Source organism: Protopterus annectens, chromosome 7.part0 (assembly GCF_019279795.1).
Source record: "Protopterus annectens isolate FY-2018-M chromosome 7.part0, PAN1.0, whole genome shotgun sequence".
NCBI lineage: Eukaryota > Metazoa > Chordata > Ceratodontiformes > Protopteridae > Protopterus > Protopterus annectens.
The window spans coordinates 1,394,549,082-1,394,570,884 of NC_056739.1; the positions used below are offsets into that span (position 1 = coordinate 1,394,549,082).

The window sequence follows — 21,803 nt, forward strand, 5'->3', positions numbered from 1 at the left end:
TTGTCAAAAATGTCAGTCCTCCTATGTGGGCAAAACAGAAAGGTATTTAAAGAGAAGGATATATGAACACATATATGACATTTCGAGAGGTAAACACACTAATGCACTTTATAAACATACCATGAGTTGTACAGAGTTTAAATTTGATTTTTTTGTATTGGACCAAATTAAACATGTGAAGTTTGGTTGCTCCTGGTCGAGTGAATTCATTTTGTGGAACTCAGTCCTTGGTTATTGGCATTTCTTTTTGAGTTATTAGTTTTCTGGAGTGCCTCTCTTTGCAGTTTTCTTGGTCGGTGTGTGAGGTTAACCACTGGACTGTGTTTACCTGCGTACTGTTTGTAACAGTATGAGTGTAGAAGGGCAAGAAGAAGCTGGACAGACTAGGAGGCTGATTGGGCAGCTCACCGCGCTTATAGATTTGCTCACTCCCCTTTGCGTGAAACTCGTATCTGGAAATGGGCGTACGTCGGAAGGAGGAGAAGGAGCGGAAGAAGCAGTTAGACCGAAAGTAAAAAGGGAGCTTATTGGTGACCGTTTCGGAACCGGCGACCTGGAAGAAACTGGAATAACTGACTTCAATCCTATGGACACTCCTAAGATCCTCGAGGTGGGAAACAGCGACAGGGAGATTTGTGACAACCATTATGACGATTTGGGCACCAAACCCAGAGTCGGTTCTGGAGCTACACGCAAAGGTACTGTTATTAACAATGAGTAAAACAAATCTATTAATGAATGGTTAAAAAAGGACTTCGTTTTCAACAACAAGAAAGACAATTATATATGTGATAAAAACCATGTGGATGGTAATGCATATGTGGTTAAATTAGATAGAATGTATAACAGTATGATGAAATATAGAATATATAGTATTGAAAATGCTTATTTGCATGAGTGTTTGAGAAGGGAAATTGTTCCCAAGGGTTTGAGGGTTCACAAATACCCTAATAATGTAACAATGGGTTCGCATTTCCATAAAGGGTTGGTGAAAGTGTTTAATAATTGTGGAATGGAAATTATGAAATTGATTATAGAAGATAATGAATGTAAACAAAAGGAGTTGGGGAGAGAGATTGATGAACTTGACAAATGTATAAAAACAGATTTAATTCATGGTATCAAAGAAGAAAGAGATAAATATATGAACATAAGGAGAGACATTGATGTTAAATGTGAAAATATTATACAACGTAAGTTAGGAAAGTTAAGTAGGGACATAAATGAATATGAGAACACAAGTTACCCTAACCCTATTAATCAAGGTAACAATTTGAATGGTTTCAATAGAAAGTGGAACAACAAACATTTTGAAACCAAAAGGAATGATGGTAACAAGCATGAAGACAGATGGGGTGAGGAGTTATATGATATAGAATTTCCACCATTGGCGAATAATGAACTCAACACCTATGAAGTTCAGCCTTATAGGGGAAATTTTCAGAAGGGGGGGGGGAGAAGAGGAAGGGGGAGACATTATTAATGAATACCCCCTTGTCAGACGTGGATGGCCCAAGTATTTCAATAAAGTGTTATGAAAATGTTAAATATACCTATTTAGACTTCAGTATTTACAACTTTAGTAATTTGGTTTTAACTACTGAACATTTTTCACTTCTCAGTAAAGGTTTAAAGTATATACCTATGGTTATAGGTGACTCTACACAAACTATATTGGACATTATGTTGTTTATAAGAAAAATTAATCTTGAAATTTTAGCTTCAAGGGCTGGCTTGAAGAGGAATGGCGGAACAGAAATTGGTTTAAATAGAAAATCTATATACAATCCCCCTCTGTTACCCCAGTTAAAAAACTTTGAAAATGTGTTGATAGATGGAGTAAGGAGAAGGAGTAAAAAGACATGGTGTAATCACAATTTGAGTATGCAAGAAACGGTATGTTTAGAAGACTTAAGTAACAATCAAATGGTTAAAATTATGAAGCCCGACAAAGGAGGGGGAATTGTTATAATGGATAAAATAACATATGATGGTAAAATGAACTCCATTTTGAGAGATGACAAGGTGTATTCTGTGGTCTCCCTTAATGAGATTAATGTAGCGTACAAATATATTAACAGCATGCTTCAAGATTTTTTCAATGAGGAAGTTATAGACAACAAAACATTAAAATATTTGGAAGTAGGTAAACCTAGGTTGGCAACAATATTTGGAATCCCAAAAATCCACAGAAATATGGGTACCCCCCCCCCCCCGCTGAGACCCATAGTGTCGGCGGAAGGTGCTAAAACAGTCCCAATGGCTAAATTTGTGGATTATAAAACAAAACACATATGGGTTAACAATCCAGTTATTCTCAAAGATTCGTGGGATTTTTTGGATACATTAAAACCTGATTTGTATTCAGAAGACATCTTCTTTATTACTATTGATATTGTTGATTTATTTAGTTGTATTCCCCATGAAGAAGGGATGGACATGTTCGAAGAAAGTGTCTTTGGGGATAAAATATTAAGACAAGTAGATAAAATAGACAGTGTAGCATTTATGGACACTGTACTAAAATACAATTTTATAATATTTGAGGGAGAATACTACCAGCAAAAATCAGGGGTATCTATGGGGGCAGCATGTGCCCCCACCTATGCCAATATAGTGTTGTCAAAATGGGAGGAAAAGTTTATAACAAAATCTGAATTTAGCAAATATTGGCTGCTGTATCACAGGTTTTTGGACGATATTGTCATTTTTTGGGTTGGGGGCCACACCAGATTCTTGGAATTTACCGAATATTTAAATCAAACTACTAGTTTTTTAAAATTCACCTACAACATAAGTACTGAAACACTTAGATATTTGGATGTTGAAATATATAAAAAGAATGGGAAGTTTGAGAGTAAAGTATTTAGGAAAGACACATATGTAAATTATTTTCTACATTATAATAGTGCTCACCCCTTACATAGTAAAAGGAATATAGTTAAGGGACAGTTTGTAAGGGGTTCGAGGATGACTAGTAATGAAGAAGACTTCCTTTTTGAATGTGAGAAGTTGGAAAAAATGTTTTTGGAACGTGGTTATCCACCACTTTTTGTGCAAAATATTAGAGATGAAGTAGAAAGGGGTAGGAATGAAAGGTTTAAACCTATTATAACTAATGGAATTCATGTGGCTGAAACTATTTCAAATACTGGTACACAAAAGTAATACCTGAACCATGATGCATATAAAAAAAGTCTAGTGGTGGAATACAATGCTTCTAACCAAAACTGAAGGAATTTTTGAGCAAAGAATCGGAGAAATTTTCTTCTCTTACGGATATAGATGAAATAACCAACATACAGCCAAAAATAGTGTATAAAAATTCTCAGAACATAAGAAATATATTGGAAAGGAATTTTCGATTTACAAACAAAAGTAAAAATAAAGATAGGGGGAAAAAAATAGGAACATACAAATGTGGCAGGTGCCAGCAATGTCCTTACATCATTAACAAAGGAGAAGTATATGTGGAGAGTAGAAAGAGATGGTTGAAGAGTAGTGGTTTTTATAATTGTGAAAGTAAGGGAGTGGTTTACCTTGCTATTTGTCAAAAATGTCAGTCCTTCTATGTGGGCAAAACAGAAAGGTATTTAAAGAGAAGGATATACGAACACATATATGACATTTCAAGAGGTAAACACACTAATGCACTTTATAAACATACCATGAGTTGTGCAGAGTTTAAATTTGAATTTTTTGTATTGGACCAAATTAAAGATGTGAACTTTGGTTGCTCCTGGTCGAGTGAATTCATTTTGTGGAACTCAGTCCTTGGTTACTGGCATTTCTTTTTGAGTTATTCATTTTCTGTTTTAGCAAAGACATTAGGTATTGTTCATATTTAAGCAAGTGAAACTGGCAATTTAAAGCCCTTACAGCTAAAGTAGCAGAAGTGTAAAATTTTTCCCCCCCATCTATCCAGTGCTCTAGAATCCCTATCAGAGGGAACAGGGTTTTTTGCAGTGGAAGCCTTGACCCCTTTGGGACCCTGAGAAATTGTTTCTGGGTCAGCAGCAGGGTTTTTATAAAGATATTTATGAGAGTCTGGGACCCTGTAGTACCTATCTGGCTTGACTGGTGCAGGGAGTAAAGAATCAGGCGACAAAATGGATTCTGAAAAAACATCATCAACAATATCTAGTACAGGGGGATAGCAAGGGGGCCTGTGCTGAGGCAGTAAAAGAAAGTCTCTGCCTTTTCTTGGATTCTGAATAATCCTGGCTCTCCCAATGGAAATGCTCCCTCATGGTGTGCAAGGTTTACCCAAAAGAGTAATCCTCAGGAGGAGAGGCTGAAGGGATAGATTCTTCAGCATCAGAGTCCTCATAGGGAGGAAGAGAATACCTCTGTTCTGAAGAGGAATTAGAGGAAATAGAGACCTGGTCAGAAGAGTCATAGTCAGTGTCTTGCCTAAGCCTTTTATCAAGAGGGGGATGGGTACCCCTGATCAAAGTAATTAGGTCCTCGGCCATTTTAAGCATCTGTTTCTTTGGCATGGATGACTATCCAGGAGAATGCTGTACTTGTTTCTTTGTCTTTAGCGGTGTTTTAGACTTTGCCTTGGCTGCTGAAGAGGACTTGATAGTAAGCTGTGTAGGTCTGAAAACACCCTCAGAAGCCAATGCCTGCTCAGCGGCTCTGGACCCATCTGAGGGAATAGTTTCCGTAGGACCAATACCTTGAGTTTCCAGAGGCCTAGTTGTCTCCATGTGGGAGTCTGAGGCGGTCTGTGGCTCTGAGGTAGCGGGTGTCAGGGGATGCGAAAGCACATCACTGAGAACCGGCAAACCGGCTACTGGCCTAGAAGAGGCTTCGTTGTCGGTTTTGGACCTCGGATGCCTGCCCTTTTCTTTGTCTTTGCGTTTCTTATGAATTCCGGTCGTCGGTTGTTCTGACAGCATTATGTAGTTAAAGCTTCGTCCAAAGTAATGTAAAGCAAAATCAAACCGACGCTTAATAGTGCATTGGTTGAATCTAGCACAAAACCGACAACTAGCAACATTGTGGTCAGGGCCTAAGCAAGGAATACAGTAAGAGTGAAAATCCTTATGAGGTATTTGCTTCCCACAAGAAATACAATTGTTAACTTTTACTGACATCGGTCTGGAGCAAGAAAAAGTTTCCCCAACGGGGTACTTAGCTTTATTGAAGACTTCGGATCTGAAATTCAATTTAGAAAATCTCTGGAGTCGGCCGACCGGCACTTGCGAACTGCTTTTGCTTCGGGCACCGCGCGGCAAGAAAGACTGAAGAAAATGGCGTCGGCTGCATCTTAAATACCCCTGGCGCACTGACGTCAGGGAAGAGGCGACAGCAACCGACGCCGGACCAGGACTTTGGAATTCAGGCCGACTGCGGGTAGCCTGCCAGCAAGATAACCCATGTGTAATGACTGCAACAGTGAAACACGATGAACATCACCCAGAGTGTGTCCATCAGCCGGTGAAAGCTTGCGGCCACACACTGTGCATTTCTTGAACATTGGTTTAGGCTGGTCAGCCATAACACACTCCACTGAGCCAAATGCTAAACTAGACACACACACACACACACTCAGGGGTTGGCCAGTCCTAATCTATTCAAGAAAGAAAACTCAAACTTTCTAACTACTTACCTTTTTTTTTTTTAAACAAACCAACGACAAGACAAAGGGGAGGAAGGGCTATCACAAACAAAGTACAGTTTTGTACCTACCATAAATGTAGATGTCCGAACTGGATAGCATCTGCAGTCATAACAAAATGGTTGTCCTGTCGTCAGGCAGCCCTTCGGTCGGCCGGATTCCAAAGTGTGGGTCTGGCTTCGGCTGATGTCGCACTTCACCCGATGTCATCTCTGCTGGTCTTCGGGTATAAAGGCATCAGCCAACGCCATTTTCCTCAGTGTTTCTTGCCCCAGATGCCAGTTGCCCTCTTGGAAGGCTAAATTTTGGATAAATGCCAATGTTTCCAAAAAAGTAGAAGGCAAACACAAAAAATAAGCATGTATGTACATATATACAAACAAATACACCATAAGAGACTCCTCCCAGCTAGCTATTAGGAGGGTAAATACCCTAGGAGTACCACAGAGGGGAAGGAGGGTGGGTAATCCTGACTGCAGATGCTATCCAGTTCGGACATCTACATTTATGGTAGGTACAAAACTGTACTATGTCCTTCATGGATGCATCTGCAGTCATAACAAATGGGTAGAATACCATAGCCAAACTAGGGGTGGAGGAAGGAAAAATTATGGTGTAGTTAGGATCCCTTGCAGTACAGCAGTGGCAAACCCTGCTCGGGATCTAGAGTATAGAGGTAAATTATAATGCTTGGCAAATGTATGCACGGAGGTCCAAGTAGCCGCCTCAATAATGTCCTTGGTTGCCACTCCTCGTAAGAAAGCTGTGGTAGTGGCTGTAGCCCTTGTAGAATGAGGTCTTATGTTCTGTGGAATTGGTTTTCCATGGAAGGAGTAACAGAATCTTATGCAATTTCCTATCCATTTGGAGATTGTTTGTTTGGAAATTGCTTTTCCTTCCCTTCCTGTTGCATAGGCTACTAAAAGCTGGTCAGTTTTTCTGTTACTTTTGGTTCTGTCCAGGTAGTAGCGTAACTGTCTATGTACATCCAAGGTATGCAGCAGTCTTTCCCCCCTGTTTTGTGGATTGGGAAAGAAGGTAGGTAGGTGGATTGCCTGGTTTAAAGACACTCTGGATACCACCTTAGGCATAAATGTAGGATTAGTTCTCATGGACACCCTATCTTGATGGAAGATTAGGAAGGGTTGCCCTGCCATTAAGGCCTGTAGTTCCGAAACCCTCCTTGCTGAGGTAATTGCCAGTAGGAAAGCAGTTTTCCATGACAGGTGTTGTAGATCTGCTGTTGCTGCTGGTTCAAATGGAGGGAGTGTCAACTTTTCTAGCACAAAGTTAAAGTCCCATGCTGGTAATGGTGGTTTCCTAGGAGGTTTTACATTCTTGATCCCTCTGAGGAACTGCCTGAGTAGAGGATGCGAAAAGACAAGTGGATCGAAGCTGTATTCTGCTGAAATAGCTGATGCATGTATCTTGATGGAGGAATAGGACAGGCCTGTATGTAGAAGCTCTGCCAAGTACTCCAGAATGTTAGCAATATCTATGTTCGACACATCTTTTCCTCTTTCAGTACTCCAAATGACAAACCTTTTCCATTTTCCTGCATAGTTCCTTCTTGTTGAAGGTCTGCGGGCTTCAAGGATAATGTCTTTAACCCTTTGGGAAAGGTCTGGGTTGGTTGCTGCTATGTGATGTTCCAGGCCGTCAGTTGCAAGGTTTTTAGGTTTGGATGCATGATGTTGTAGTTGTTCTGAGTTAACATCAAAGGCATCAGGGGTATTGACCACATTCTCTCCCGAGACATGCTCCTCAGTAATGGGTACCAGTGTTGTCTTGGCCAATTCGGAGCTATCAGGATTATCCTTGGATGTTCCCCTTTGATTTTCAGTAGTACCTTGTGCATCAAGGGAAGAGGTGGAAATGCATATGCTGTCAGGCCTTTCCAGCTGAAGGATAGAGAGTCCACCTTCCATGCAAGTGGGTGGAATGTCCTTGTGCAGAATTTTTTGAGCTGGTGATTGAGTGGGGAAGTGAATAGATCTATTTGTGGCATTCCCCATTTCTTTGTGATGGCCATGAAGATGTCCGGGTGTAGCATCCATTCGTGAGCATCAGAGGTGGTTCTGCTTAACATGTCTGCTAGGGTGTTCTCTTTTCCCGGCACAAATATTGCCTGTAACTGGATGTTGTAGCTGAGAGCCAGATTCCAAAGGTCCAAAGTCATTCTGCATAGGGGGTATGAATGAGTGCCTCCCTGTTTGTTGATGTACCACATGACTTTGGTGTTGTCTGTCCTTATCATCAAATGGCCTTCTTTGAGGAATGGTCTGAATTTTTGGATTGCCAGTTTTACTGCCAGCATTTCTTTTTGGTTTATGTGCAGGTGCAGCTGGTCTTGAGTCCACAATCCTTGTATGCATTTGTCCAGCATGTGCGCCCCCCATCCTAGGTCTGAGGCGTCCGTTGTGATGGTTTGGCTTGCTCGAAAGTTGTGGAAGGGTAGGCCTGGGTTTGCCTGGCATGCTTGAGCCCACCATAGGAACTCCTGTTTTAGGCATGGGATTAGTGGGATTTCTGTTTCTAAGCTGTGCCTGTGCTGAGACCATAAATTCTTTAGGTACCACTGTAGCTTTCTCATATGCAGTCTGGCATGTGGGACCAAGATTATGCATGATGCCATGAAGCCCAAGGCCTGCAGAACTTTTCTTGCTGTTAGTTTGTTCTGCTTTGTTAATGCCAAAAAGTAAAGAGGGAGTTCTTTTTGTTTTTCTGCAGTTAGGAATGCCATTTGTTTTACTGTGTCCAATTCCGCGGCCAAGAATGTTCTTGTTTGGGATGGTATCAGCCTTGACTTTTGTAAATTGACTGTGTATCCCAGGGCTTGTAGCAAGTAAATGACCCTTTGTAAATCTGTTGTCAGCTTGCTTTTGTTGTCCGCTTGTAACAGGCAGTTGTCCAGGTATGGATAAATTTGGATTCCCTGTAGTCTGCAGTGAGCGATTACTGATGCCAGGCATTTTGTGAATACTCTGGGCGCAGTAGATAAGCCAAAGGGCAATGCTGAGAATTGATAATGCTCTGATCCTGCAAGAAATCTGAGGTATCTTCTGCAATTTGGTCGAATGGGGACGTGCAGGTATGCCTCCTTGAGATCTAGAGTTACCAGCCAACACTCCTTGCCCAGCATGGGAAGAAGTTGCTGTAGGGTCAGCATTTTGAATTTCGGGACAATGATGTATGTGTTTAAGACGGACAGGTCGAGAATAGGTCTCCAACTTTTCTCTTTTCTTGGTACTAGGAAGAGTCTGGAGTAGAATCCTTTGCCCTGTTCTGTTATTGGTACTCTTTCCACAGCTCTCATCTTTGTTAATTCTGCTATCTGTTGTAGAGCTTCTATTTTTTGATTTGGAGGTAGGTTTGGCATTCCTCTTTGTACTGGTAAGGTGTGGAAGTGGAACCGGTAGCCTTGGTCTATGGTTTGCAAAATCCACTTGTCTTTTGTGATATAGTGCCAATTTTTCGAAAATAAGGCTAACTTTCCGCCTAAAGGTGCTGCTATTTGCTCCCTGGTAGGCGGTGTCAGAGCCAAGTCACTGTGATTGTCCTGTTGCAGTGGCAGTGGTTGTGTCTGTGCCTCGGTTATTGCCTTGCCACTGTCGTCCTCTGTAGGCACCTCCTCTGGATTGATTTCTGCCTCTAGAGCGTCTATTCCTGCCCCTTTGGGATCTTGTAGAGTCAGGAAAGGACCAATTTTTGGCAGGCCAGTTCCTGCTAAACCTTGGGGGCTGAACCTGTAAGAAATCTTTTACTGTTTGTACAGATTTTGCCTTTTCTTCCATTTTCTTCATTACTTGCTGGGCAGGTGTACCAAATAGACTGGCCTTATCCATAGGAGCATCTAATAGCTTTGCTTTAACATGATCCGGTAAGACCTGTTCTTTCAACCATGCATGCCTTCTTATAACTGTGCCAGTCATGGCTGATCTAAATGAAGCCTCCAGTGCATCATAGCCACATTTAAAGGAATGGTTACTAACCTGTTGGATGTTATTCACCATTTCTAATACATATTTCTTATCTAAGGATTCATCAGAGGACAGTTTTTTAGTTAACTGATCAAGCATAAACTCTTGGTATTGGATCATATGAAACTGACAGTTTAAAGCTCTAGCTGAGAGAGTAGCAGAGGTGTAAACTTTTTTCCCCCATCTCTCTAAGGACCTGGATTCCCTTTCAGAAGGAATAGGGTTTTTGCTGTGGTCGAGGCTACTGCCTTAGGCCCCTGGGATATAGTTTGGGATCTGCAAGTGGGGCCTTGTATAGGTGGTGATGAGTGTCTGGCACCCTGTAAAGTCTATCTGGTTTGGCAGGGGCTGGAGGTAAAGAATCAGGAGCAGTGCAAACATCATTAAATGCATCATCCACAACAGGCAGTACAGGAGGTATAGCTAAGGGCCTATGTTGTGGTAAGTGCAGAAAAGTCCTAAGCCTTTTCTTGAATCTGAGAAATCTTGTCCCTGCCATTGGAATTGTTCTCTCATGGCATGTAAGGTTTCCCCAAAGGAAAATTCCTCTGGTGGAGAGGCAGCTGGAATGGATTCTTCAGCATCGGAATCTTCATAAGTAGAAAAAGGAGCCTCTGGCTGGTCTGTAATGTCTGAGTCATCCGCAGAATCATCAGAGGACACTGGCTCGGGGGGCTCTGCTCTAGGTCTCTTTTCTGGGGGCTGAGAGGCTCTGTCTGGGTGAGATTGGGATCCCCTAATTAAGGATATTAAATCTTCTGCCAGAGTAAGCATTTGTGAACTTGAAGTGGGCCTGTGTGAGGGGGCTTAACAGGCACTGATTTAGCAGATTTGGCTGCTTTAGCCCTGGCAAAGGCCTTAATAGACATGGCTGCAGGAGGCCTAGCAGCACCACGTGCTGGGGTAGAGACATCCAAAGGGATGGTGTCTGATAAATCACTAGGAACCACAGTTGTAGGCAAAATTTCTGAGGCCGCTTCAACTAAGGTAGCAGGAGCCTCAGTAGTAGTCATGGATTCGCTGAAGATTGACCGTTTTCTCGGTTTCGGCGAAACAGAGACACTGCGCTTGCTTAACCGTGGTTTCGGCGAAACCGCGGACCGCGAGTGTCGGTCTTTTCTTTGCGTTTTAACAATTTGGGTAGTCGGAGGATCCGACGGCATAATGTACGCAAAATCTGAGCGAAAAACTGTTCAGCAAACTCCGACCGGCGCCTAAGCGTTCGTCGGTTGAAGGAAGCACAGGCGAACAGGCTGCTACGTCGTGGTCTGGGCCTAAGCAAGGCAGACAGTAAGAGTGGAAATCTTTATGAGGTATTTGTTTCCCACAAGTTAAACAGTTATTGACTTTTTCTGACATCGGCTGAGGCAAGAAAGAGTCCCCAACAGGGTACTTAGCTTTTTAGAAGTCTTCGAAGTAGTATTCGGTAGTAGTAATCTCTGGATCTGACCGACCGGAACTTGCGAACAGCTTCTGCTTCGGGCGCGACGCGGCAAGAAAGACTGAGGAAAATGGCGTCGGCTGATGCCTTTATACCCGAAGACCAGCAGAGATGACGTCGGGTGAAGTGTGACATCAGCCGAAGCCGGACCCAGACTTTGGAATCCGGCCGACCGAAGGGCTGCCTGACGACAGGACAACCCATTTGTTATGACTGCAGATGCATCCATGAAGGACATCTACTCTCACACACTAACTTAAGAAACAAAAGTTCCACTTACTCTACCCAACTTGGAGCTATAGAAACCATAATGCGTACGCATGAAGCGGCAAACGAGATCTGAGGGAAGGTAGGACAGGTGAGGGATTATGGGTAAGGGGAGGAGCTTGGAGCAGATGCTTGATAAAATGTTGCCGGCTCGGATATGATATGGATCCGAATACCTACAGGTTGCAGATAAATGAAGTTAACTACTTCAGATCTATAGCTGATTGAGGAAATAAAACCAATCATAACATCAAATGTAGATCCCTAACTTTAGATCTTACCTTTTTGTGAGCAGGAATTTTTTCTATTTAAATACAGTACAGATAAGCATGTAATTACCTAAACTATTAGTGAAACATCAGAAATGGGAAGTAAAAACAGATGCTGTAAAAGTACAGTTTTGTACCTACCATAAATGTAGATGTCCGAACTGGATAGCATCTGCAGTCATAACAACTGGGTTGTCCTGTCGTCAGGCAGCCCTTCAGTCGGCCGGATTCCAAAGTCCGGGTCTGGCTTCGGCTGATGTCGCACTTCACCCGACGTCATCTCTGTTGGTCTTCGGGTATAAAAGCATCAGCCGACGCCATTTTCCTCAGTGTTTCTTGCCCCAGATGCCAGTAGCCCTCTTGAAGGCTAAAATTTGGATAGATGCCAATGTTTCCAAAAAGATAGAGGTAAACACAAAAATAAGCATGTATGTACATATATACAAACAAATACACCATAAAAGACTCCCCACCAGCTAGCTATTAGGAGGGTAAACACCCTAGGAGTACCACAGAGGGAAGGAGGGAGGGTAATCCTGACTGCAGATGCTATCCAGTTCGGACATCTACATTTATGGTAGGTACAAAACTGTACTATCTCCTTCATGGATGCATCTGCAGTCATAACAACTGGGTAGAATACCATAGCCAACTAGGGGAGGAGGATAAAAGTAGATTATGGTGTGTTTAGGATCCCTTGCAGTACAGCAGTGGCAAACCCTGCTCGGGATCTGGAATATAGAGGCAAATTATAATGCTTGGCAAATGTATGCACGGAGGTCCAAGTAGCCGCCTCAATAATGTCTTTGGTTGCCACTCCTCGTAAGAAGGCTGTGGTAGTGGCTGCTGCCCTTGTAGAATGAGGTCTTATGTTCTGTGGAATTGGTTTTCCATGGAAGGAGTAACAGAAACGTATGCAATTTCCTATCCATTTGGAGATTGTTTGTTTGAAATAGCTTTTCCTTCCTTTCCTGTTGCATAGGCTACAAAAGTTGGTCAGTCTTTCTGCTACTTTTGTTCTGTCCAAGTAGTAGCGTAGCTGTCTATGTACATCCAAGGTATGCAGTATTCTTTCCCCTCTGTTTTGTGGGTTGGGAAAGAAGGTAGGTAGGTGGATTGCCTGGTTTAAAGACACTCTGGATACCACCTTAGGCATAAATGTAGGATTAGTCCTCATGGACACTCTATCTTGGTGGAAGATTAGGAAGGGTTGCACTGCCATTAAGGCCTGTAGTTCTGAAACCCTCCTTGCTGAAGTAATTGCCAGTAGGAAAGCAGTTTTCCATGACAGGTGTTGTAGGTTTGCTGTTGCTGCTGGTTCAAAGGGTGATAGTGTCAACTTTTCTAGCACAAAATTTAAGTCCCAAGCTGGTAATGGTAGTTTCCTTGGAGGTTTTACATTCTTGATTCCTCTGAGGAACTGCCTGAGTAAAGGGTGCGAAAAAACAGGTGGATCAAAGCTGTATTCTGCTGAAATAGCTGATGCATGTATCTTGATGGAGGAGTAGGACAGGCCTGAGTGAAGAAGTTTGGCCAGATACTCCAGAATGTTAGGCATATCTATGTTTGACACATCTTTTCCTCTTTCAGTACTCCAAATGACAAACCTTTTCCATTTTCCAGCATAGTTCCTTCTTGTTGAAGGTCTGCGTGCTTCAAGAATAATGTCTTTAACTCTTTGGGAAAGTTCTGGATTAGCTGCTGCTATGTGATGTTCCATGCAGTCAGTTGCAACGTTTTAGGTTTGGATCTATGATGGTGTAGTTGTTGTGAGTTAACATGAAAGGGATCAGGGGTATTGGCCACATATTGTTCCGAGACATACTCCTCAGCAGTGGGTACCAGTGTTGTCTTGGCCAGTTTGGAGCTATCAGGATTATCGTTGGACGTTCTTCCTTGATTTTTAGTAGTACTTTGTGTATCAAGGGAAGAGGTGGGAATGCATATGCTGTTAGGCCTTTCCAGCTGAAGGAGAGCGAATCCACTTTCCATGCTAGTGGGTGGAATGTCCTTGTGCAGAATTTTTGGAGCTGGTGATTGAGAGGTGATGCGAATAGATCTATCTGAGGCATTCCCCATTTCTTTGAGATGGTCTTGAAGATGTCCGGGTGCAGCTTCCATTCGTGGGCATCCGATGTGGTTCTGCTTAATATGTCTGCTAGAGTATTTTCTTTTCCGGTACAAATATTGCCTGTAACTGGATGTTGTAGCTGAGTGCCAGGGTCCACAGCTCCAAAGTCATTCTGCATAGAGGGTATGAATGAGTGCCTCCCTGTTTGTTGATGTACCACATGACTGTGGTGTTGTCTGTCCTTATCATCAACTGGCCCTCTTTGAGAAATGGTCTGAACTTTTGGATTGCCAGTTTTACTGCCAGCATTTCTTTTAGGTTGATGTGCAGGTGAAGTTGATCCTGTGTCCACAATCCTTGCACGCATTTGTCCAGCATGTGGGCCCCCCATCCTAGGTCTGAAGCGTCTGTTGTGATGGTCTGGCTTGCTTGACATCTGCGAAAGGGCAGGCCTGGGTTTGACTGGCATGCCTGAGCCCACCATAGGAACTCCTGTTTTAAGCATGGAATTAGTGGGATTTCTGTTTCTAGGCTGTGTCTGTGTTGGGACCATAAATTCTTTAGGTACCACTGTAGTTTTCTCATATGTAGTCTGGCAAATGGGACCAAGATTATGCATGATGCCATGAAGCCCAAGGCCTGCAGTACTTTTCTTGCTGTTAACTTGTTCAGTTTTGTTAGTGCCAAGAAGTAAAGAGGGAGTTCTTTTGTTTTCTGCAGTTAGGAATGCCATTTGTTTTACTGTGTCCAATTCAGCGCCCAAGAATGTCCTTGTTTGGGATGGTATCAGCCTTGACTTTTGTAAATTGACTGTGTATCCCAGTGCTTGTAGCAAGTAAATGACCCTTTGTAAATCTGTTGTCAGCTTGCTTTTGTTGTCCCCTTGTAGCAGGCAGTCGTCCAGGTATGGGTAAATTTGAATTCCTGTAGTCTGCAATGGGCGATTACTGATGCCAGGCATTTTGTGAATACTCTGGGCAGTAGATAAGCCAAAGGGCAATGCTGAGAATTGATAGTGCTCTGATCCTGCAAGAAATCTGAGGTATCTTCTGCAGATTGGTCGAATGGGGACGTGCAGGTATGCCTCCTTGAGATCTAGAGTTACCAGCCAACACTCCTTGCCCAGCATGGGAAGAAGTTGCTGTAGGGTCAGCATTTTGAATTTTGGGACAATGATGTATGTATTTAAGGTGGACAGGTCGAGAATTGGTCTCCAACTTTTTTCCTTTCTTGGAACTAGGAATAGTCTGGAGTAGAACCCTTTCCTTGCTCTGCTGTTGGCACTCTTTCCACAGCTCTCATGTTTGCTAACTCCATTATCTGTTGTAGAGCCTCTGTTTTTTGATTTGGAGGTAGATTTGGCATTCCTCTTTTGACTGGTAAAGTGTGGAAGTGGAACCGGTAACCTTGATCTATGGTTTGTAAAATCCACTTGTCTTTTGTTATGTAGTGCCAGTTCTTTGAAAATAAGGTTAACTTTCCGCCTAGAGGAGCTGCTATTTGTTACCTGGTAGGCGGATTTAGGGTTAAGTCACTGTGGTTGTGTTGATGTAGTGGCAGTGGTTGTGTCTGTGCCTCTATTGTTACCTTGCCACTGTCGTCCTCTGTAGGCACCTCCTCTGGATTGGTTTCTGCCTCTGGAACGTCTATTCCTGCCCCTTTGAGATCTTGTGGAGTCAGGAAAGGACCAACTTTGGCAGGCCAGTTCCTGCTAAACCTTGGGGGTTGAACTTGCAAGAAATCTTTAACCGTTTGAACAGATTTTGCCTTTTCTTCCATTTTCTTCATAACCTGCTGGGCAGGTGTACCAAACAAACTTGTCTTATCCATAGGAGCATCTAGCAACTTAGCTTTAACATGATCCGGTAAAGCTTGCTCCTTTAGCCATGCATGCCTTCTTATCACTGTGCCAGTCATGGCTGATCTAAATGAAGCCTCCAGTGCGTCATAGCCACATTTTAAGGAATGGTTACTAACCTGTTGTATGTTATTTACCATTTCTAATACATATTTCTTATCAAGAGATTCATCAGTGGTTAGCTTTTTAGTTAACTGATCAAGCATAAACTCTTGGTATTGTATCATGTGAAACTGACAGTTTAAAGCTCTAGCTGAGAGAGTAGCTGAAGTGTAGACCTTTTACCCCATCTGTCTAATGACCTTGCTTCCCTTTCAGAAGGAATAGGGTTTTTAGCTATGGTCGCTACTGCCTTGGGACCCTGGGATATAGTTTCGGGGTCTGCAAGTGGGGCCTTGTAAAGGTGATGATGAGTATCTGGCACCCTGTAAAATCTGTCTGGTTTGGCAGGGGCTGGGGGTAAAGAATCTGGTGCGAGCAGACATCATTGAAAGCATCATCCACCACAGAGAGAACAGGAGGTATAGCTAAGGGCCTGTGCTGTGGAAGGTGCAGAAAGGTCCTAAGTCTTTTTCTGGAGTCTGAAAAATCCTGTTGCTGCCATTGGAACTGCTCTCATGGCATGTAAGGTTTCCCAAAGGAGAATTCTTCTGGTGGGAAGCAGCTGGAATGGATTCTTCAGCATCAGAATCTTCAAAATTGGAGAAAGGAGCCTCTGGCTGGTCAGTTATGTCTGATTCATCAGCAGAATCATCAGAGGACACTGGCTCAGGGGCTCTGCCCTAGGTCTCTTCTCTGGGGGCTGAGAGGCCCTGTCTGGGTGAGATTGAGATCCTCTAATTAATGAAATTAAATCTTCTGCCAAAGTAAGCATTTGAGAACTAGAAGAGGGCCTGGTTGTGGGGGGTTTAACAGGCACTGTCTTAGTAGTCTTGGCTGCTTTAGCCCTGGCGAAGGCCTTAATGGACATGGCTGCTGGAGGCCTAGCAGCACCACGTGCTGGGGTAGAGACATCCAAGGGAATGGTGTCTGATAAGTCAGTGGCAGCCACCGTAGTGGATAAAATTTCTGAGGCCGATTCAAGAGTAGTAGCAGGGGCCTCAGTTGTAGAGATAGATTCAGCTGTACTTTGATCAGTTTTCGGTTTCGCCGAAACCGAGACACTCGCGTTTGCTTAACCATGGCTTGGGCCGAAACCGCGGACCGCGAGTGTCGGTCTTTATCTTTGCGTTTTTTGGCAGATTGGGTAGTCGGAGGATCCGACGGCATAATGTACGCAAAATCAGAACCGAAAAACTGTTCTGCAAACTCCGACCGATGCCTAAGCGTTTCGGTTGAAAGAAGCACAGGCGAACAGGCTGCTACGTCGTGGGCTGGGCCTAAACAAGGCAGACAATAAGAGTGGAAATCTTTATGAGGTATTTGTTTCCCACAGGTTAAACAATTATTAACTTTTTCTGACATCGGCTGAGGCAAGAAAGAGTCCCCAACAGGGTACTTAGCTTTAGAAGTCTTCGAAGTAGTATTCGGTAGAAGTAATCTCTGGATCCGACCGACCGGCACTTGCGAACAGCTTCTGCTTGGCCACGGCAAGAAAGACTGAGGAAAATGGCGTTGGCTGATGCTTTTATACCCGAAGACCAACAGAGATGACGTCGGGTGAAGTGCGACATCAGCCGAAGCCGGACCCGGACTTTGGAATCCGGCCGACTGAAGGGCTGCCTGACGACAGGACAACCCAGTTGTTACGACTGCAGATGCATCCATGAAGGACATCCTAAGTTTCCCTGCAGTAACATATTGCTAAAACTTTTCATCTTCCTTATTGGGTTGTTCCGACATTTTTCCTCTTATCTAATTTGGCTTCAGTATAAACAGTAACATGTACACCCCAGGTACCATCAAAACTAAGCACTAAACTGAACATTTACTGCATGGAATGGTCTTTGGTATCTACGTTTGTCAACAAACCTGTTTAAAGTACTTACTTTAATGTTTCATGTCTGTCTGGATGAGTTTGTATCACTCTGGCAAGTGCATCATATTCTGCAAAAAAGGGAAAAAAGACAAAATATCTCAACTCCAAAGTTATTCTAAAATTATAACCCACACTTTAAACACAGACTATATGTTCATCTGAATAAAACACGAATAACATAAGCAAGCAAACAGCTTCTGTGTAACATAAAGCAACTTCATATTCAAAGTAGACGCAACACAGAAGGCTGGAACTCTGAGGGTCACTTCTCTAATAAACACGCCACAGGAGAAAGTTTGCTGTTCAGGCAAGAATGGGGAAAACAGGACCACCATGGGCCTCTACAATCTCGTTTTCTTCAGTCACTTGGGTAGCAGAGGTATTGGAGGACATGTATAAAGGAAGAGTCCTTTCACCAGGAAAAAGGCAGCCACTAATACTTCCCTGAGTTTTCTCTTGCTTTTCATAACAGCACAAAACTCACTTAACCAGCCATTTGGAAAATATCTGGACACCAGTGGGGGGGGGGGGAGAGAATATGTATACATTGTTCTGTTTACCTACATTCCCTGGTTTTGCCCACATAACACACAAGAATTGCAATATTCTCTCCCCTTTCTTTTCTGACTTGAGAAAGAAGACAGGCAATTGAATGGTCTATTTCTGGGAAAGCTCTGAAACTCATATGGGAAAGAAAGAAAGAAAGAAGAGTTGATTCTCATACTTGCTGTGTCACTGTGGAACACTGTGAATGGCTACTTGTACACCAAGGCTTACAAATCTTGACAACCCCATGACTATGATTACAGCTATCAACGGTAGTGCCTTCCAAGGTAAGTATATGAGAGAAGCAGAGATTGATGAACCAGATGGATCTAAGCTCAGCTTTTTAAAAGACAAAACTAAGGTCCAAAAGAAATGAGACAACTCCCTTGGTGGATGGAGATGTATGATCCCCTTCAGGAACTGTTTTATCAACATGCAGTTCATCAGGGACTGATAAAGAGGAGGGTATGCAGAGATCAGTCAGATGTACTTCAATGGAGGAGTAAGAAAATCCTGCTTCAAAAGAGATCTGACATATATGAAAGTACGAGGGACAGCACTGAAGATTGGGGTCCTGGTAAGTTCTTAGACATGCTAACATAAATCCATGAAAAGTACTGTTTTGTACCTACCATAAATGTAGATGTCCGAGAGGTATGCATCTGCAGTCCTAACAAATGGGTTGTCCTGTCGTCAGGCAGCCCTTCGGTCGGCCGGATTCCAAAGTCTGGGTCTGGCCTCGGCTGATGTCGCACTTCACCCGACGTCATAGCTGCATTTCTTCGGGTATAAAGGTATCAGCCGACGCCATTTTCCTCGGTGTTTCTTGCCCCAGATGCCAGGTGCCCTCTAGGAAGGCTAAATTTGGATAAATGTAAAAGTTTCCAAATAAGAGAGAGCAAAATAAAAATAAACATGTACATACATATATACAAACAAATACACCATAATAGATTCCCCCAGCTAGCTAGAAGATGGGCAAATACCCTAGCAGTACCACAGAGGGGAAGGAGGGAGGGTAATCCTGACTGCAGATGCATACCTCTCGGACATCTACATTTATGGTAGGTACAAAACTGTACTATGTCCTTCAAGGATGCATCTGCAGTCCTAACAAATGGGTAGAATACCATAGCCAAACTGGGGAAGGAGGAATAATAAGATTATGGTGTAGTTAAGATCCCTTGCAAAACAGCAGTGGCAAAACCTGCTCGGGATCTGGAGTATAAGGGTAGATTATAATGCTTGGCAAATGTATGCACGGAGCTCCAAGTAGCAGCCTCTAAAATGTCTTTGGTAGCCACTCCTCGTAAAAAAGCTGTAGTAGTGGCTGTAGCCCTTGTGGAGTGAGGTCTGATGTTTTCTGGAGTTGTCTTTCTAATGCAATTTCCTATCCACTTAGAGATTGTCTGTTTTGAAATTGCTTTTCCTTCCATTCCTGTTGCATATGCTACCAGTAGCTGGTCAGTTTTTCTATTGCTCTTGGTCCTGTCCAGGTAGTAGCGCGATTGCCTATGTACATCCAAGGTATGTAATAGTCTTTCTCCCCTGTTCTGTGGGTTGGGGAAGAATGTAGGCAGGTGGATAGCTTGGTTTAAAGATACCCTGGAGACCACCTTTGGCATAAAAGTAGGATTAGTTCTCATGGACACTCTATCTTGATGGAAGATAAGGAAGGGCTGTACTGCCATTAATGCCTGTAGTTCAGAAACCCTTCTTGCTGAAGTGATTGCAAGCAGGAAAGCAGTTTTCCATGATAAGTACTGTAAATCTGCTGTTGCTGCTGGCTCGAAAGGAGGGAGTGTCAACTTTTCTAGCACAAAGTTCAAGTCCCATGCGGGCAATGGTGGCTTCCTTGGTGGTTTTACATTTTTAATTCCGCTCAGAAACTGCCTGAGTAGAGGATGTGAGAAGACTGGAGGGTCCATGTTGTATTCTGCTGAAATAGCTGATGCATGAATCTTAATGGAAGAATAGGACAGGCCATTGTGGAAAAGCTCTGCCAAGTATTCCAGGATGTTAGCTATGTTCACCATATGTTCACCAGTGACACATTTTCTCCTTTTGCTGCACTCCAAATAAGATATCTTTTCCATTTTGCTGAATAAGTTTTCCTTGTTGAGGGTCTGCGAGCCTCCAAGATAATGTCTTAACCCTTTGAGATAAATCTGGGTTATTTTGTCTTATGCAATGTTCCAGGCAGCCAGCTGCAGTGTTTTTAGGTTTGGATGCAGGGTTTTGTAGTTGTTCTGTGTTAACAGTAAGGGAACTAGGGGCAGAGGCCATATTTGTTCCCAAGACATGCTCCTCAGTAATGGGTACCAATGCTGCCTCGGCCAGTCTGGAGCTATCAGGATGATCCTTGGACGGTCTTCTTTGATCTTCAATAGCACCTTGTGCATCAAAGGAAGAGGTGGGAATGCATATGCTGTCAGGTTTTTCCAACTGAAAGATAGGGAGTCCACCTTCCAAGTAAGTGGGTGGTATGCCCTCGTGCAGAATTTTTTCAATTGGTGGTTGTGTGGGGATGCGATTAAGTCTATTTCTGGTAGTCCCCATTTCCCTGTAATGGATTTGAAGATGTCTGGATGCAGCATCCATTCGTGGGCATCCGTGGTAGTTCTGCTTAGGATGTCTGCTAGTATATTTTCTTTTCCTGATACAAATATTGCTTGTAACTGAATGTTGAAGCTCAGGGCCACATTCCAGAGGTCCATGGCCATCCGGCATAGAGGGTATGAATGTGTGCCTCCCTGTTTGTTGATGTACCACATAACTGTGGTGTTGTCCGTCCTTATCAGCAATTGACCCTGTCGAAGAAATGGTCTGAATGTCTGAATTGCCAGTTTTACTGCCAGCATCTCCTTTTGATTTATGTGTAGGTTCAGCTGGTCTTGAGTCCATAAGCCTTGTATGCACTTGTCCAGCATGTGTGCCCCCCAACCGAGGTCTGAGGCGTCCGTTGTGATAGTCTGGCTTGGTTGAGTGCTGTGGAAGGGCAGCCCTTTGTTCGATTGACAGGCCTGAGCCCACCATTGGAATTCTTGCTTCAGGCATGGAATTATTGGAATTTGGGTTTCTAGGCTGTGCTTGTGCTGAGACCATAAATTCATTAGGTACCACTGTAACTTTCTCATATGTAGTCTGGCATGTGGAATCAATATTATGCAGGATGCCATGTAACCCAGGGCTTGCAGGACTTTCCTTGCTGTTAGCTGGTTCTGCTTTGTTAATGCCATGAAATAGAGAGGAAGGTGCTTCTGTTTTTCTGCTGTGAGGGATGCCATTTGATTTGATGTGCCAGCTCTGCACCCAAGAAAGTTATCCTCTGGGATGGTATCAGCCTTGACTTTTTTATATTGACTGTGTATCCCAGGGCTTGCAGTAGATGAATGACCTTTTTCAAATCTTTTGCTAATTTGTTTTTGTTGTCCGCTTGTAACAGGCAGTCATCCAGGTAAGGGTAAATTTGAATTCCCTGAAGCCTGCAATGAGCAATTACTGATGCCAGGCATTTCGTGAATACTCTGGGCGCAGTAGATAAGCCAAAGGGCAATGCTGAGAATTGATAATGCTCTGATCCTGCAAGAAATCTGAGGTATCTTCTGCAATTTGGTCGTATGGGGACGTGCAGGTATGCCTCCTTGAGATCTAGAGTTACCAGCCAAGACTCCTTGCCCAGCATGGGAAGAAGCTGCTGTAGGGTCAGCATTTTGAATTTTGGAACAATGAGGTATGTGTTTAGAGCGGACAGGTCGAGAATAGGT

At 43.3% G+C, this 21,803-nt stretch overlaps 1 protein-coding gene across 3 annotated transcripts in view; it reads right to left on the minus strand.

Annotated features, from left to right (window-relative positions):
- The window catches only part of THOC7 (THO complex 7), a 593,710-nt gene that overhangs the window by 309,908 nt on the left and 261,999 nt on the right, over window positions 1–21,803 (minus strand). For all 3 annotated transcript variants that reach the window (XM_044077990.1, XM_044077989.1, XM_044077991.1), the window contains exon 5: window positions 17,501–17,558. In XM_044077990.1, the coding sequence (XP_043933925.1) occupies window positions 17,501–17,558 (58 nt within the window). The remainder of the gene's footprint in view (window positions 1–17,500; window positions 17,559–21,803) is intronic.